The sequence below is a fragment of the Trachemys scripta genome, chromosome 1, assembly GCF_013100865.1.
Source record: "Trachemys scripta elegans isolate TJP31775 chromosome 1, CAS_Tse_1.0, whole genome shotgun sequence".
Classification (NCBI taxonomy): domain Eukaryota; kingdom Metazoa; phylum Chordata; order Testudines; family Emydidae; genus Trachemys; species Trachemys scripta.
In genome coordinates, this window is record NC_048298.1 from 112855511 (window position 1) to 112874503 (window position 18993).

An 18993-nucleotide genomic window follows, 5' to 3' on the forward strand; every position below is an offset into this window, starting at 1 on the left:
AGTATTTTATTACAGTAGGCCTAGAGCCATCAGCTGACATCAGTGCTAGGCACTGTACAGTCACAAAGACAGTCCTTTCCCTGAAGCACTTAGAGCCAGACTTTTAAAGGTATATAAGCATCTAAAGATGCAAATAGGTGCCTATTAGGTGCCCTAAATACCTTTAAAAATCTGGCCTTTTCAATGAAATCAACAGACAAAGGATGGCATGGGAAAGAGAGACACAAAGCTGAAGCATCTTGCTGAAGGTCACACAAGAAGTCATTAACAGAACCTCGGTCTCCAGAGTCCAATTCTAGTGCCCCACCCTCTGGACCACAGTCCCTCTCCTTAAATAAAAATAATAATTAAAACAAAATCTTAAAGATGTCCTGCTGTTCTTATGTAACACAGAGTAAACAATATAATATTTTTTCAGAAGAAACAATTTGCAGGAGAAATAAAACGGGTACATGTTCTCTGTTTCAGGTTTCCGCACTGGTGGCATTTACCTTTTACAGATCTTGAACACAAAAGAATGAAAGACTTAAATCTCTATGTGAAGCAGTTATTGAATGGATCCAGCAACCTGTCTAATGTACGTGATCATTTTCCATATAATAGCTTATATTGTTTTTAGCACCTTTCTGCCAAACAAATCCCAAGGCTGTCTACAGCCTATATAAAATGACAACTCCAGACACTGCCACACCATTTCTGAGGCAGAACAATGGTGTAATTTAACAGGACTAACCACCCACAGACAACAAAGCGATTGAAAAATAATTTATTAGAGCTGGCTGGGAATTTTTTGACAGAATGTTTTCCATCAAAAATGGTGATTCAGGGAAACCAAATCTTTTTGGATTAGTTGCAACAATTTCCTGATTTCAGAATTATTTTTTGGGGGGGGAGTTTTGAAATTGTGAAAACATCCCATTTCAACATTTTCTAAAAAAAAGTTTCTGTTTTTTTGGTTCAAAATGACTTTTCATTTAAAAATTTAAGTTAATAGAAAAAAAAGAATTTTAAAAGGTCAAAATCAAAACAGAATGTTTCAAAACTATCAAAATGAAACACTGAAATTATCTAACAGAAATATGTTTCTGATTTTAGGGTCACAAAAATTTTGAGATTTTGACTTTTCATCTGATTTGGAATGGACAATTTTTTTTAAATCTTGAAAATTTTTGCTGGACAGGAAAACTCACCCGGCACAATAATTTATGCAGCTGTGCTCACACAGTAGAAATGTAAGAAGAAAGGGAAATTAGCCAGGTGAAATAACAATCAGAGCTTGTTTTCTTTTTAATAATAATGCATAATCCTGGATTGGAGATCAGCAGTAGACAGGAACTGTCAGTAGATTTCCAAAGATAGCTAACATCCACATGATAAAGCAACACTCAGGCTTGGAGAGGAGACTTCAGACTCCAGGTCAGTTCCGTCCTTGGCCTCTCTACTGAGATTGTCAGTAAAAATTCAGAGTTTTTGGGATAGCTTTTATGTGATGTATAGTCCCTGCCCTACAATGCAATGGGACTAAGACCACCAGTTTTTCACATGAGCTCTTTTTGGTCATTAGTGATCTTAGGATGTTTCAGGCTAGTGACTTAGAAGTGAAAGTCTCTGTGTCTTAATTGTGCTCTAGGCCTACCTCAGATAGACTAGCTTTCAATTTGGACCAGGCACTATAGTGCAAAAACTATAATATAGTCTACACTCGGGAAATTAAACTGGTAGAAGCCACTTGAATATTTGCAGAGATGATCTGTACCTGCCAATAGTGGCGGTGAGGGGGGGAAGGGCAGAGTGAGGGCAGCGGCTTCAGCAGATGTTAGTGAGCATGCGTAGTACAAGCCAAGCAGCTGCATGCCCTCACACACACACACACATCGCCTCTGAATATTTGTAAAATCCTTTGTGTCTGCACACAACCCCCTCCCCCCCCCCAGAAATGGTCTAATAGCCAGTTAGAACACATTGCCTCTCATCTTGTTTAATAATTTATCTAATCCTCCCATTACCAACCCACAGAGCACTAGTGGCCTTGAGTCAGCTCCCAGAATGCACTGCTGCTGGGAGCTGAGTGGGAATTGCAGGGTAGGTACCCAGAGGACACTGTAAATTAAACTGTTTAGAACAGTGCTCTTGTGGATAGAGGACAAAACTTAAACTGCACAAACATGGTTAGTGTGGATGCACAATTTACCATTTACCAGTGGTTCAGCTGATACACAGAGTTCAGTTCCAGTGCAGACAAGAGCTGTGAGCCAAGGAGATGAGAGTTTAGGGACAACTATTAAAATGAGAGAGAAACTAATCTTTAACAATAGAATATGTGCTGTAGTTAATGGAGTACAAGACTCAGTGGCCCATATTAATGGAAGGAATAATAGGTGGATAGTTTTCATCTGTAAAATGTTACTGTATATTATCTTCCTACCCATTATGTGTCTAACCAGTAATTCTAGTGATCATCTTTATATAGTCACTGGTGTTCCAAAACCACTGAATTGGGATGTTTTACTTTAATGTAGCTCTCCTGCCGGGGGATGTTAGATATTCTGAACATACCAACATATTTAGATCAAGGAGACTGGTTCAGTGGGTAATTTTCTTTATATTAATGGCTGAGAGACCCATGTTTTTTAAATAGTATCAACTTTCCCTTTCCTCAGAGTGGATGTTTGGTTAAGTTCCAAGCAGAAAGTATTTGTTAGGAGATTTTCTTGATAAAAAATGATTGTACTTACTTGCGTCTGTCTGTCTTCTCATCTCAGACAACTTTCCAGTCAAATCTGTCCTTTTTTTCATGCGACTAGAAAGCCTAGTCTAAGCCATATCTAATGATGGTGCTCTGTTCAAAAGTTACTTGTATTTTTATTATGCATTAGTAAAAATGTGTAGTAATAAATAATTAAGGAGTTTGTGAAGAATAAATGTTTGGTGTGTCTTGAAAGTGCAGATGCCTATAGAATGAAACTCTTTGTCTTTTACATCTATTGACTGGACAATTTTTGTCCTACTGAATTGTGTTTTAGCCAGGTTGAGACCTAGGGCATGGGCTAAGGCTGTGGAGACCCAAAAAGTGGAAGAGATTTTAATTATAAATACCTCTGTCTACCATTTCTAAACTGATTATCTTGATTGCCTAGACATAAATTGTCACCTTGTGCAACTGTGAAAACTCTTGTTCTGCTTTTGCAGGAGGTACTGCAAACTCAGACTTATCATTATGTAACTAAAAAATCTAGAATTAAAGAGAATTGGACTCCACTCAGCTATCTCACTGACTCATGTGAGTTCATGCTTTTCAGACCTTTCAGACTAAGTGCCTATTACTGAAACAGTGTTATGTTTAAGACTGGCCTTTTCTGTTAAATGTTTTAACATGGCAGGGGGAGGGAATATACAGTATATTCACATACTGTGACAGGGTCTATAAACCCCACACTAGACTTGAAGGGGTTAAGGAGCAGTTCTTGGCCCAGATGACAGCACTCCCCTACACCTGCAGAGCCTGATCCGACTGGAAGAGGAGTTTAAAAGGGAGCCAGAAAGTTCAGATGGGAGGGCCAGCATACCTACCCTGAGAGCTCCTGATCAAGGGTGCCGCAGAAGCCCTCACTGCAAGGAAGGGGTTAGCATCTGATCCCAGCTGGGCTGAAGTTCAAATTTTTGTTGTTTTGTGTTGTTTTGCTGTCTTATGTTAGGCCTGGTCTACACTAGGCGTTTATGTCGAAGTTAGCGCCGTTACATCGAATTAACCCTGCACCCGTCCACACCGCGAAGGTATTTAGTTCGACATAGAGGTCTCTTTAATTCGACTTCTGTACTCCTCCCCGACGAGGGGAGTAGCGCTAAATTCGACATGGCCATGTCGAATTAGGCTAGGTGTGGATGGAAATCGACGTTAATAGCTCCGGGAGCTATCCCACAGTGCACCACTCTGTTGACGCTCTGGACAGCAGTACGAGCTCGGATGCTCTGACCAGCCACACAGGAAAAGCCCCGGGAAAATTTGAATTTGAATTCCTTTTCCTGTCTGGCCAGTTTGAATCTCATTTCCTGTCTGGACATCGTGGCGAGCTCAGCAGCACTGGCAACGATGCAGAGCTCTCCAGCACTGATGGCAGTGCAAGCTCAGAATAGAAAGAGGGCCCCAGCATGGACTGATCGGGAAGTCTTGGATCTCATCGCTGTGTGGGGCGATGAGTCCGTGCTTTCCGAGCTGCGATCCAAAAGACGGAATGCAAAGATCTATGAGAAGATCTCTAAAGACATGGCAGAGAGAGGATACAGCCGGGATGTAACGCAGTGCCGCGTGAAAATCAAGGAGCTGAGGCAAGGCTACCAGAAGACCAAAGAGGCAAACGGACGCTCCGGATCCCATCCCCAGACATCCCGTTTCTACGAGGCACTGCATTCCATCCTCGGTGCGGCCGCCACCACTACCCCACCACTGACTGTGGACTCTGAGGATGGGATAGTGTCCACGGCCGGATCCTCGGACATGTTAGCGGACGGGGAAGATGAGGAAGGAGATGAGGAGGACGAGGCAGTCGACAGCGCTCACAACGCTGATTTCCCCGACAGCCAGGATCTCTTCATCACCCTTACAGAGATCCCCTACCAACCCTCCCCAGCCGTTACCCCGGACACAGAATCTGGTGAAGGATCATCCAGTAAGTGTTGTAAACATCTAAACATTTATTTGTAACAGAACATGATTATTAACAATGTAAAAAATGGGTTTCTCATGATTACTTTGAATAACTTAACGGTTCAGTCATGGGCAGTGCAAGTATTTCAAAAAAATCTAGCAATGTCCGGTTTTGCATGATTGTCCTGCCCAAGCCGCTCTACTGTGTAGTCCCTGCTACTGCAGCTACAGTAAGATGCGGTCTATATGTCCGGGGATGGAGCAGAAATCCTCCTGGGACATCTCAAGGAAGCTCTCCTGCAGGTAATTTGAAATCCGCTGCATTAGGTTCTTGGGGAGAGCGGCCTTATTGGGTCCTCCGTAGTAGGACACGTTGCCGCGCCACGAGACTAGCAAGTACTCCGGAATCATTGCTTGGCACAGCATGGCGGCATACGGCCCTGGTCTTTGGAGGCTTTCCCGGAGCATTCTCTGTCTGTCGCTCTCAGAGATCCTCATGAGGGTGATGTCGCTCATGAAGACCTGCTTTGAATGAGGTAGGGGAATGTTATTAGTGTTGGCTGGTTTGCAGCCACGCGGTGGAGGCGGGAAAGGGTCAGCCGAAAGGGATCGTTCCCGGGGACAGCCGCGAGGGTGTGGGACAGGAGCAAACTTCCTGCTTGCCGGATTGCTGGCAGCAGGGACCGACATTGATTTCAATGTGAAATGAGGCCATTGCTAATATTAAAGTTTTAAGCTGCCACGAATCTACGGCTTACCATGTCTGCCTGCAACAGAAATTCCGTTGTCCTGACAGGGTTCTCAAAAGTGCTCTGCAAAACCACAGACAGTGAATGCGAAGGCCGAGAATTCGACCTTGTGCTGAGTGCGCATGTGATAGGTGCTGTGCATGGTCCTGTTCACAGAGAAAGACTATGTTCTTTGTTCACAACTACATTTATCTTTCTGAGGAATTCACTCCCTTTTTCCCATTCCCACAGCCCCATCTGCGACTGTCTCACAACCTAGCCTGTCATCACACTCCCAGAGGCTAGGGAGGATTAGGCATAAGAAGAAGAGGACACGGGAGGACATGTTCTCCGAGCTTATAGCCTGCTCCAGAGCACAGGCAGCACAGCAGACCCAGTGGCGGGAGAACTTGTCCCAAATGCACCAAGCCAACATGGATCGGGAGGAGAGGTGGCGTCAGGAAGACCAGCAGGCGACTCAAACCCTGCTTGGACTACTGAGGGAGCAAACGGACACGCTCCGGCGCCTTGTGGATGTTCTGCAGGAACGGAGGCAGGAGGACAGAGCCCCGCTGCAGTCCATCTCTAACCGCCCTCCCCCGCCACCAAGTCCCATACTCCCTTCACCCAAAGTGCACAGAAGGAGAGGCGGCAGAGTCCCTGCTAACTCTCACTGCACCCCTGCAGAGAGCTCGAGCAGCAGAAGGCTCTCAGTCCCCAAAGTTTGACAAGTTCTTTCCTTCCCGCCTGACACAAGCCCCCGTCCAAGTTTCACTTCCCAGTCCCCTGTGTAGTTGTTAATAAAAAATATGTTTCTGTTAACTACTGTTTCCATCATGTTCTTTTGGAGGAGGGGGGGAAAGGGGGTTGGTAATTGGACAGGACAGTCACCTTTGGCAGGGTACATAGTCGGGGGCAGGCACAGCAGCAGGGCACATACATAGTGCAGTGATGCAGTGACTACTTACCCTGGTTAGTCTGGGAGGTTCTTTTCATGTTATGTGGTGGGAGGTGGGTTGCTCTGTGACTTTGTGGCACGGGAGGGCAGTTAGAGATCTGAAGCGGCGGTCCTTAGGCAGGATCACAGAGCCACACAGCAGGGGATCTGTAAGCGTCCCCCCCCGCCACAAAGTCACATAGTACCCCCATACACACAGTCCCTATCAGGAGGGGTGACAGGCTCCGTTGAAAGAACCATCCCACCGCACCGGAGCCTGTCAGTCCTTCAGTTTAGAAGCTGCATTCGCGCGACTACACTACACCCGCTCCGCACCACAGTCTGCGTCCCAGTTTTAAAAAATTCCCGCGAAAACAGTATTACAGAAAACGGTGTGCTTTAACAAAGTAGAACTATTTTTATTTTGAAACGTGTGTTGGAAGTGGGGTGAAGGCTTCTCTGTACACAAAATTAGAAAGTCACAGGTTACCCTGCTCACTCAGGAACTTTGCTTTCAAAGCCTCCCGGATGCACAGCGCTTCCCGCTGGTCTCTTCTAATCGCCCGGCTGTCTGGCTGTGAGTAATCAGCAGCCAGGCTAATTTCCTCAACCTCCCACCCCGCCATAAAGGTCTCCCCCTTGCTCTCACAGAGATTGTGGAGCACACAGCAAGCTGCTATAACAATGGGGATATTGGTTTCGCTGAGATCACAGCGAGTCATCAAGCTTCTCCATCTCCCCTTGAGACGTCCAAAAGCACACTCCACCACCATTCTGCACTTGCTCAGCCGGTAGTTGAAGAGTTCTTTTTCAGTGTCCAGGGCACCTGTATAGGGCTTCATGAGCCAGGGCATTAGCGGGTAGGCTGGGTCCCCGAGGATGACTATAGGCATCTGCACATCCCCAACAGTTATTTTGTGGTCCGGGAAGTAAATACCTTGCTGCAGCCGTCTAAACAGACCAGAGTTCCTGAAAACACGAGCGTCATGAACCTTGCCCGGCCATCCCACGTAGATGTTGGTAAAACGTCCCCTGTGGTCCACCAGTGCTTGCAGCACCATGGAAAAGTAGCCCTTTCTGTTAATGTACTGGCTGGCCTGGTGGTCCGGTGCCAGGATAGGGATGTGAGTTCCATCTATGGCCCCACCGCAGTTTGGGAATCCCATCGCTGCGAAGCCATCTATGATCGCCTCCACGTTTCCCAGGGTCACTACCTTTGGCAGCAGTACATCAACGATTGCCTTGGCTACTTGCATCACAACAACCCCCACGGTAGATTTGCCCACCCCAAACTGGCTCGCGACTGACCGGTAGCTGTCTGGCGTTGCAAGCTTCCAGAGGGCTATGGCCACTCGCTTCTGGACAGTCAGGGCTGGTCGCATCCGGGTGTCATTGCGCTTCAGGGCAGGGGACAGCAACTCACAAAGTTCAAGGAAAGTTCCCTTCCGCATGCGGAAGTTTCGCAGCCACTGTGATTCATCCCAGACCTGCAGCACTATGCGGTCCCACCACTCAGTGCTTGTTTCCCGTGCCCAGAATCGCCGTTCCACGGCATCAACATGACCCATTGCCACCGTGATCACCTCGGCGCTGGGTCCCCTGCTTTCTGAGAGGTCTGTGCTACTCTCACACTTCAGGCCATCACCGCGTTGACGTAGCCTCCTCGCCTGACTTTTCTGCATCTGCCTCAGGGCAACCTGTATGATAAGCTGCGAGGCGTTGAGAGCGGCCACAACTGCAGCGATGGTTGCAGCGGGCTCCATGCTCACAGTGCTGTGGCGTCCGCGCTGTCAATGACTTGAAAAGTGCGCGAAATGATTTCCCGCCGGCGCTTTCAGGGAGGGAGGGAGGGCGGGAGTGAGTGATGGATGGATGACGACAGTTACCCAAAAGCACCCTCGACACATTTTTTTACCCAGAAGGCATTGGTGGCTCGACCCAGAATTCCAATGGGCAGCGGGGACTGCGGGAACTGTGGGATAGCTGCCCACAGTGCACCGCTTCCAATGTCGACGCTTTCCCCGTTAGTGTGGACTCACAAAGTCGAATTACTGTCCTTAGTGTGGACACACACGTTCGACTTTGCAATATCGATTCCAAATATTCGATTTAAGTAAAATCGAACTACTCTCGTAGTGTAGACAAGGCCTTAGAGTTTGAACGTTTGGGGAGAGGTGAATGGTAGGAAAGGGAGGCCGCCTCAAGGCACTCTAGGGCACTTGATATTGTTGTCTCTCATAGGATCCTGGGCTGGAGCCAGGTGGAGTGAGGGGGCCTGGGCTCCCCTACCAAGCACCTTGTTGAAGAAGGGCATAAACCTCCCTTCCACCCCTCCTCTCCAAATTAAGGAGAGGACAGAGGTGCTGAGAGCCTTGGGGAGAGGGCAAGCCACCTTCAGGAGTCCCCAGCTGGGCTGAAGACCCTTGGGACTCTATATAATTTCCCTACACATCCTTCCTCTGTATTGTAATTTTGCACCAATTATATCCTGGTTGGCTGGTTAGTTGCATATACTGGGTCATTAATCATGGATAAACGTGAGAACATGTTCAGAAATATTTGGACTCATGCAGTTTTGCCTTATTAAATGACAGCAGCCAAGTGGTGTCTTACTGTGGGAGAGCAATCCAGAAACTAGTTGAAACATCAAAACACAATAAACTGAAGGTTTGAAACATGGGAACAACAAAATTGCACATTATCTCAGTATAAATCAAATCTATGACATTCACAGACAGCCTTTATTTTTTATGCCCGCTGCTAACTCTAGCTGAGTGATGGGCTAAATGGAAGTTGCAGGTCCATAACAATCCAAAAGCCATAATATATAACATAAATTAGGGCTGTCACAGTGGCTCATCGTTTTAATGCCATGCTGTGGGAGACTGTCCACTCCCTAAGGAGTCAAAACCCAATTAAGGGACCATTAATTGAGTCAGCTCTTGGGTCCTGTGTCAAGCAGCAACATGTCAGTTGTTGACTGAGGTGATTTTTTTCTGCGTAGTTTGAAGGGAGAAGTTGCAGCTGGCCCTGGCCTACAAAAAGCCTAACTTCAATTATGGAACTGAATATAAAGTCATGTTAATTTATCAGTCCTCAATATTTTGTATAAATAGGAAACTAGCAATCTATGTACCTGAGTGTGTGTGAGGGTTGGCTGTTTAGAATTCATAAACTTACTCAGCTGGGCACGGATTATTTTCTCATCTCTTGTTTAAAAAATATGTGGTGTTTATTTTGGTTTCCATATATTGGATTTACAGTGTGCTCATGCAGTTCACAGATTTTAGATTCGGTTCCTATCCTGCCAAAATGTGTGTGTTTAATTAAACATACCTGATTTGTCCCATTGAGTTCATGCATAAAGGTTTTTGGTTTGTTTTGGGGGGCAGATGGGTTGGGTTTTCGAAAAATTCATAGAAAGCTCAATTAGCAAAACTACACTACCTTAGCTGTGGGGAAGGTGAAGTTTGTTCGTTTGTTTTCCTGTGTGCAATTGTTTTTACTTATCCACAAGATACTTCTAAAAACATTGGGCCAAATTCAGTATTAGTGTAAGCACATAAAAGTCCATTGATTTCATTGAAATTGTACTGCTAATATCAGATGTGATTCTAGCACACTGAAACATACAGGGCCTGATTTTCACTTATACTGAAGTCTTTTTACACCACTCTGGTAATGTAGAGATGCTTTACAGTGGGTGTCAATTGAAATGGCTGTAAATTACATAAGTACCCACTTTAAAACCTTAGTATAAATGAGAAACAGCCCGATAATTTTGCACCTTTTGCTCGTCTAACTAATGCTTTGCAATATCAAAGTAATTAAGATTGAAAAGGGACATACCTGTATTTTTAATTATTTCCACATCTTTCTTTTACTTGAGCAAAGAAATCCCTCATAACTATAGCGGAAGGTTGTATAACCTCCAGGGCCAAATTCTCCCCTCATGTACATAGTGGCGTAAATCCAAAATAACCCAGTGATGTCACTGGAGCTACCCTGGATTTACCAATGCAAGTGAAATCAGAAAATGGCTCCAGCGTTCATTTCATGGCGTCTCTCTAATGTGATGGAAATAATGAGGGTCTGAAGTGGGTGGCGCTCTTGAATTTTCACTTTTCATGTACACACTGCAATCAAGCAGAGCCAAAATGGATAGGGCTCAAAGTCTCCTATCTTCCCCTCTCATTTCCTGAAGATGTCATAGCTGCAGCAGGGTCAGCTTTTCTGATTTATTTCTTTCCTGCTGGTTCTCTGGCCTGTTGAACTATAACAGAAGCATGGGAGTTCTCTGACTCCAGGCCTACTCTAACACGAGTAGAGAAGATAGGCAGACAGCTGAAAAAACAGATCAGGTTGATTCTTTTTCTACTGGAATTATTGCTGGCTAGAAATCTGACTATGATTAATTTATTTGCCCAAGTATTAAGATAATTTTTGCTTAGGCTCCTGTAGAGATGCCTGGCCAAAGACTACTGTGTTACACCAGTGTAAGTCCAGAATATACACACTAAAGTCAGTAGAATTAGGAGTTCTAGATTTATACCAGCGTACTTCAGAGCAGAAATTTGGTCCTTTCAATTTTAACAGCTGAGCATATTGATGAATTCTGAACAGAGATTTCCCTAATAGAATATTCAACGTTTTCATTCAACCGGGTGAACATCAACCATTAGAATTTACAGATTATATTTTTATTAGATAAAAATAAGACCAATGATGGGAGATTTGCCTAGTACAGGCATTGTTTTAAGGGACTTAAACTAAACTTACTGACCTGGGGAGAACATTTCTCTCTGTGAAAGAGTAGTTGAGTGTTTGTGGTCAATTCACTCCTTGGCTTATATTGAAATTGACAACACAGGGGTCAGTTACTGCCACTCATGATGATGTGTCTTTGTAACATGAATACCTGGAAATGAACTGAGGCCACCAAAACCATTTAAACAACACCAAACACTTCTGATCACTAGCAGTTAATCTTTAATGGAATGCAGGCGCTCAACCATTTACAAAACATATATATGGGTTCATTTAACATGTGCTGTCTCAGGCTCTAATACATCAGTCTGTCCCTGTTCAGCAAAGCACTTAAGCAGATGCATAAATCCCATTGACATTGACTGCAATTGGACTTAAGCACAAGCCTAAAGTTAAGCATGTGTTTGTGTCTTGCTGAATAGGGATGAACCTAAGCATGTGTTTAAATTATTTAGTGAAATGGAGACTAGATGAGCGTGTCCTGTACTATGCAGATGTACTCCCAGTACTTAAGATCCCAGCCTCCATGCAGTTTGCCGAGCAGTTGCGGTCTCTCAAGCAGTTATGGGCTGGATGCCTATTACAACAAATACTTTGGAGATCTTTTCCTTGGCCTTGGCAGCGTTTTCACATGCCCTATGTGGACTACCCAATCTGCTCTTTGGTCCTGGGCTGTCAGAGGCCCTTTTTTTTCCTTTTCACTTGTCAACACTAACCTTTCTTGTCTTCCTATTTGTGTTGTTACCATGCTGGGTACATCATTGTTCTCTCTCACACAAACACACACCAAAATTCATGCCTTGAAATCAATAATGAGGCAAATTCATGCCTTGAAATGAATAATGAGGCAGCAGGGATGAACAGTGCCCTTTATGTTTATGCCTGTCATGGGATTTTGCACCATTTGCCATGTGCTCTTAAATGATGCTGCAGGTACTAGTGAAAATGAGAACTTGCAATTATGGTAACCTGAAATAACCCTCTGCTCTTCCCACTCAGTACTCTCCCTGTGTCACCAATATAAATCTTCCCATCTAGTGTTGAAAGAGAAAGCAAGAGGAAGTAGAAAGACAGGACACTGAGTAAAGAATTTTTATTTCCCTTTCAAATGTGTTAACATACGGTATTCTTCCTTCTGCCTCCTCATACCTGTCCTCTCGAGTTTGTGAAGGTAGGATGACTACTTACATTTATCTGCTTTCTTTTCATACTGTTAAATAAGGAATAAATAAACTGCCAAAAATATACTCCTTCAAACGCTGAGTCTCCCTACACCTGCCTGTAGACACTTATGCAGAAAAAGCAAATAAGGGTCCCACAGGGAATAACCCTATTGTTTAATAAAAGTTCAAGATGACACTACTACCTGAAGCAGTGTATGTGTTCACATGTGAGATATCCCCAGAAGATGAAAGCTACCTTGTGCTTGTCAACACTCGGTATTATCTGGAGTACTGGCATTTTCTTGCTAATCATTTCTTCTCCTATTTGAATCAAGGAAAAATGACATTTTTAGAAGCATTTTGGAGATTTTATTTTTCAAACAGCAAAATAAAAAGCAAAAGCAAATGTCAAAATAAATCCAAATTGTTAAATCATATCTGAATGCTGAGCATATGTTCCTTGGGCTTCTGTCTGCTAATCCCAGATGTTAATTGCTCTAGGAGCTACATTTGTCATTAAGCTCTTCTTTTTTCTGTTTTTGTCTCTTGCTGCATTTTGTCAAACTGAAGCAGGACATGCTGTTGATAAGAGACATCTTATTTCTCTTAGCCCTGTAAAATGCTGGTGACATTTGAATGCTGGAATCTGAAAAGGCTCTTGTGCAGCATCCAGTTTGTTATAGTGTCAATCCTGGTAACACTAATATAAACGTGGCTAGTCTAACCACATTAAAGCATGGACAATCTGACATGCTGCTTTATGAAAAAGCTAATAAAATGCAATTACTGTCCAGCTTTGATTCAGAACTCTTATAAGTGTTCATTTTGAAATTCACATTTTTATTGCACTGCACAATATTTGAGACCAGGGGATTTGGTTTATTGCTTTTCTGGTCTAAAACTGAATTCAGCTACCTTTTACATCTGTTTACTAGAGCACTGTGGGTCAGTTAACACAAATAAAATCTGTAATCCAGCACAAAAGGTGAGGCCTCTTTAAACAATGTGGTGAAAAATGATCGTCTTCTTCCAATTTGCACGTCTGACCTCTGTCTGTCAGGAAGTTAACTCTTTATTAGCCTTGTTACAATGAGAGGGTACAGAGAGCCAACAGAAGACATTTGCACCTCTTAAATTCTGTGGTGCCACAGGCCTTACACTGGTCCAGTGCATGGGGTGAATTTCACCCTGCATGCAGGGGACCAATGCAAGACCTTCTGCACCACTTCCTCTCCACAGGAGGGCTATACAGGGGGTGGTGATGAAATTTTTTGCAGCATATTTACCAGCTAGAAACACTAATCTGAGACCACGTTTTGGCCTTGGTGTTATGAGGCATGCTGATGGGAAGAAGCAAAGATGTAGTGTCCCTGAATCATCCAGCTAGTACAGGGTGGGATGGCTCATGGGGCCAAGGTGCAACTCCCTCAGGTGTGCTTCTTTCCTGCTGCCCCAGAAAGGGGGAGCATGCGCCTTTGTTAGTGCCTGCTGTCAAATCCAGTTTTTACACAGATAGCTGGGGCTGTGATTACACCCCACTCAGGGATGCAAATGTGCATCTGGATTCATAGAGCAACATCCAAGGGAGTACTAGGGCCCTATCCTGCAATGCGGCCCTGCAGTGGGAGGGAAGAGGCTCCCCTTTCCTGCTTATTCCTCTAGTGCATGTGCAAGAGACAAACCAGCCCTTCGGGGCCAGTGTTGGAAAATGGAGCACCTCCCCCACCTATTCACAGCATGTAATATTTCTGTTGTTTTTTTAATTTGATTTCAGAATGAGCATGTCCTCAGCTTTTTCCTCGATGGGTCCAAAACCGACTGGCCGGAAGAATCTGTACTTGTTAGCCTAGGTATGTAAATTATTAATTTTGATCACTTTAAGAAGGAATTGGTGACACTGAATACTGCAGTGCAGAGGTGGGTCTAACCGAACCCACTGGTAAATGTGTTTTTTGTTTGTAAATGTGAGTATAATAACCAGTAAGTAATTCAGTTCACTTTTTATTTCCCGACTCGTAGAAGTTCATACACACATTTTTTTAATACAATCTGCAGCCCCAATTGGCTTTGACGTCCCCCCCCCCCCCCCCAGTTGTATTATTTCTAGCAATACTTACGTCATAATTAAAGCAAATATATATTTACACTTGAGACAAACTAGGCCAGGAACCTTTTTTTCTTAAAACCCCTCTTCAGATAACAATCTTAAGAAGGAGGATTTGAGGTATGACAAAGTATCATGCATGTGTTGAGACAGGAAGAATAATGTATGCTAGCGATGACCTGTCAATAAGGGTATTTCACAATGAGCGGGGCATGTAAATAACAGAACATGTGGTTAATCTTGCCTAAGTGTGCATTATTACTTATAGAAATAGCACTGCTATATACTTTTCCTCTGTAATTAATAATACTCTGCACATTGTTTCCTTAACATGTCTAAATTCCTAACCACCTTCCTCTTCTGTCCTGAAGCCCCACCAATGAGCTATCTTCCTGGCTTTGTTGTTACCTAATGCTGACTCTTAGCTCATCTTCTGCAGTCAACTTGGGGGGCGGGGGAAATAAAAGCTAATGCTGAAGGCCACAGTTCTACTCTGCTTGCACTTTGGTTTAGACAGTTCAGCCATTTGCTGTATATTCCAAGTGATAAGAAATCTCCAGGATACCCAGCAATCCACATTTCATACCTGAGTGGCTGCTAGTAATACCACATCCCTTCCATGTCCAATGTGCTTGTTCCTCCTCTTTACAGACTGAGGCTCTGCTCCTTGGCTATCCCACTCTAGTGACACACAGCAATTCTAATTCTGGCTTAACCGGCCACTGGAGGATTCCCCTTGTGTAGGGAGATCCTGTGGTGATGTAGAATTGCTATATGGCTCCTACTGCCCCTCTCCCTGCAGCACAAGAGCCATGGCCAAGCCATCTCTAAACCCCATCAATTCCCTTAGGGCCATTGGAAACTGGTAATGTTTGCTCTGATGATACCCACATGGCCCAGGATTGGGAGGATGCAAAGCACTGACAAGAGAAGAGTTTTGTTGCAAAAATTCAAGCCAGAGCTTTAATACAGCTTGTAGCCTGGGTTCATGGGCTATGTTCTATATCTCTCTATGGCTTCTTTTACTGTAGTATCTGAGTACCTCGCAGTCTTAAATGTGTTTCTCTTCCACACCCCTGAGAGATCAGGAACTACTGTTACCCCCCTTTTACAGATGAGGGACTGAGACACTGATATGTCACATGATGATGAGTCTGCAGAACAGCAGGGAATTGAACCCAGTGGACCATCCATATAACCATTATGTGGCCAATGGTACATGGGTTAAAAAAGAAAACCTTTCACTCTGTGAACTGGACCAGCATTTATTTTCTGAGTATTTAGTGAGCTCCCTAGCTATCATATCTATAACCCAACCTGTTGGTTAACTGTACATTTTTATGGTGATGTGGGGGCCACATAAGACTAGCCAGAGGGAGGGGGATACGGCAGATGCACAAGTTAAGATCCATAGGCCTTTAATAATCAGAGATAGTGGTGTAGGGAGCCATTTGCCTGCAGGGGAATTTGGCTTTCAAAAGTTTGGGAAATGATGCTTTAAATAAGCAAGGAATCTCCAGTTACCCTAGAAAACAGAGAACATTGTAATTGTTAAAAATGTTGAGAGTAAGACACTCACATAGATTTTGCAGATTGGAGTAGTTAATGCCCTTTCTCTTTGTTCTAATGTCCAAATCCTGAGGTCTTTACTTGGCTATGGAGGGGAATTTCCCCCTGCTGGCACATTATTATTTGTTGTTTGTATCTCAGTAGCGGTCATAGATCAGGGCTCCATTATGCTTGGCACTGTACCAGCACAGAACACAAAGAAGGCCCTAATTGCATAGAGAGTAGCCACCTCCAGAGCACTGTTCCCTCAACTTCCTTTGGAAAGTGGGAAGTGGTGTTTGTGGGTCTAGGAGCCCCCTGTCAGCCCCCTTCAACTCTATAGGAGTCGAAGGGGGCTGGCAGTTCCTGAAAGATGTAATACTAGAGGCTCAACACGATGCTATTCCAATGCAGAGGAAAGCTAAGACGAGCCACGGGAGACCAATGTGGCTGCACAAGGAGCTTTTTAGCTATCTAAAACCCAAAGGGGATACATACAGAAAATGGAAGGACGTGCATGTCAGTAAGGATGTATACATGGGAATAGCACAAGTATGTAGGGACAAAGTCAGGAAAGCCAAGGCAAGGAATGAGTTACAACTGGAAAGAAGTGTTAGAGACAACAAGCATGGGTTCTACAAATATGTCAGGCAAAAATGAAAGATCAGGGATGGCGTGTGCCCACTGCTCAGTGGAGAAGGTGAGCCGGTAACGGAAGATGATAAGAAGGCAGAACTGCTCGCTACCTACTTTGCTTCACTCTCCATACAAAAAATAACGTGACCCCATGACTAGAGAAGTTGTTATAGAAAATAAAGGGAAATAAATGCAGATCAGGACAAGTAAAGAACACAGCAGAGTTCTTCTGACTAATTTGAATGAGTTTAAGTCAGCAGGGCCTGTTGCCATTTACCCTAGGGTTCTGAAGAAATCTCAGAGCCACTGAGATTTGCAAGCTTATGGATGATAGGAGGTACTGGAAGACTGGAGAAGGGCTAATGTAGTGCCCATCTTTAAAGGGGGGGGGAAAGGAGGAGCCGGGGAACTATAGACCAGTCAGTTTGACCTTGATACCTGGGAAGCTACTAGAGCAATGTATAAAACATTCCATTTGCAAATACCTGGAGGATGAAGGATTGATTACTGACAGCCAGCATGGATTTCCCAAGAACAGATCATGCCAAACCAGTTTGATTTCCTTCTTTGACATGGTAACTAGTTTGGTGAATAGGGGGAATGCAGTGGACATTATATACTTGGACTTTAGCAAGACTTTAGACACAGTTCCACATGACATTCTCATAAGTAAGTTGGAGAAATACAGGCTCGGTAGAACTACCATTAAGTGGATGCATAATTGGTTAAACAACTGGAAATAAAGAGTAGCTATTAATGGAAGGATGATAGATTGGAAGGAGGTCTCAAGTGGGGTTCCACAGGGATCTCTTCTGGGTCTTGTGTTATTTAACATCTTTATTCATGACCTGGATGTAGGAATAAAGAGCATGCTGATCAAATTTGCAGGTGACACAAATCTAGGGAGGATTGCAAATACTTTGGAGGTTAGAATTAAAATTCAAAGGGCTCTTGATAAATTGGAGAAACTGGGCTATAGACAACAAAATGAAATTCAATAAAGACGAATGTAAGGTGCTACACTTAAGGGAGAAAAACCAATCACACAAATACAGAATGGGAGATAACTGGCTTGGCAGCAGCACTGCTGAGAAGGATCTGAGAGTTGTGGTGGATCACAACCTCAACATGAGTCAACAATGCAATGCTGTTGCAAATAAAGCAAATGCAATTTTGAGTTCCATTAAGAGAGGTATAGCACGCAAGTCACAGGAGTTGATAGTACTGCTCTACTCAGTGCTGGTTAAGCCTCAGCTGAAGTACTGTGTCCAATTTTGGTCACCGCTGTATAAAAAGGATATAGAGAAACTGGAAAGGATCCAGAGATGAGTGACTAAAATCATCAGAGAGATGGAATGTAAGCTATATGAGCAAAGGCTGAAGGAACTGGGTATGTTTAGTTTGGAAAAAAGATATGATAGTGGTCTTCAAATACTTGAACGCTGCCATATGAAAGATAGAGAAAAATTGTTCTCTCTTGCCACAGAGGGCAGAACAAAAGGCAATGGGTTCAAACGACAGCATAGCAGATTTAGATTAAATATCAAGAAAAACTTCCTAACTGTAAGAACAGTAGTACAATTGAACAAACTTCCTGTGGAAGTCATGGAATCTCTTTCACTGGAGGTTTCAAAAGGAGGCTGGATAGCTACAACAAATCCTGCATCTTGGCAGGGGGGTAGACTAGATAACCCTGATGGTCGCTGCTAACCCTATGGTTCTGTTATTCTATGGAGAGAGGTACAGTGAAGCCCTGGAATCTTCCTGGCTTGAAGGTGGGCCCTGAGCATATTCTCAAGGAGTAAAGTCCATCCCTTTATTTAGTGGAGTGATGGTGTAGAAGGAGGGAAATTCTGTGAGGAGAATTCTGTGTGGAGACACCTTCCCTCTTCCCTTCCCCCTCCCGGAGATTTTACTATATATGAGATGATTCAGGCCTCCATTTTTACTCTCTCTCTATTCTGGCAAAACTCTTATTAAAGCCAAGTGGAGTTTTGCCTGAGTGAGAACTTGGTGATTTGTCCTTCAGCCCTGTCTCTTAGTTAGAATGAATATAAAATAAAAACAATACTCCATAACAAGCAAATTATGAATTTTGATTGACAATATCCTTCACTTACATCACTTTAATTTTCAAAGATTGTAGGTAATTACACTCATTAAAGAGAGCAAAATAAAAATTAAAATGTATGAATTTGTACTGTGCTCCAAGCAATGAAGAGATTAAAACTCAGTGCCAAATTTACTTTGTCATGAATACAGATGCAGTATTCCCACTGGGATGCATTCTGAAATATACTCAATATTGTACACATCCTGGTACCCTTAGCCCACTATGGGGGGAACAGATATAAAAAATGATTTTGCCTAAGGTGTTTCATGATGACCAAAAAAAAGTGTTATTTTGTGCAAAAATATCCATCAAAACAATTTTGATATTCAGTGATGTTATTTATTTTTCTTTT

At 43.7% G+C, this 18993-nt stretch overlaps 1 protein-coding gene across 1 annotated transcript in view; it reads left to right on the forward strand.

The window, feature by feature from the left end:
- The window catches only part of PIK3C2G (phosphatidylinositol-4-phosphate 3-kinase catalytic subunit type 2 gamma), a 372244-nt gene that overhangs the window by 307792 nt on the left and 45459 nt on the right, over positions 1-18993 (forward strand). Inside the window, exons 30-31 of the mRNA XM_034782026.1 lie at positions 469-577; positions 14015-14090. Coding sequence (XP_034637917.1) covers positions 469-577; positions 14015-14090 — 185 coding nt within the window. The remainder of the gene's footprint in view (positions 1-468; positions 578-14014; positions 14091-18993) is intronic.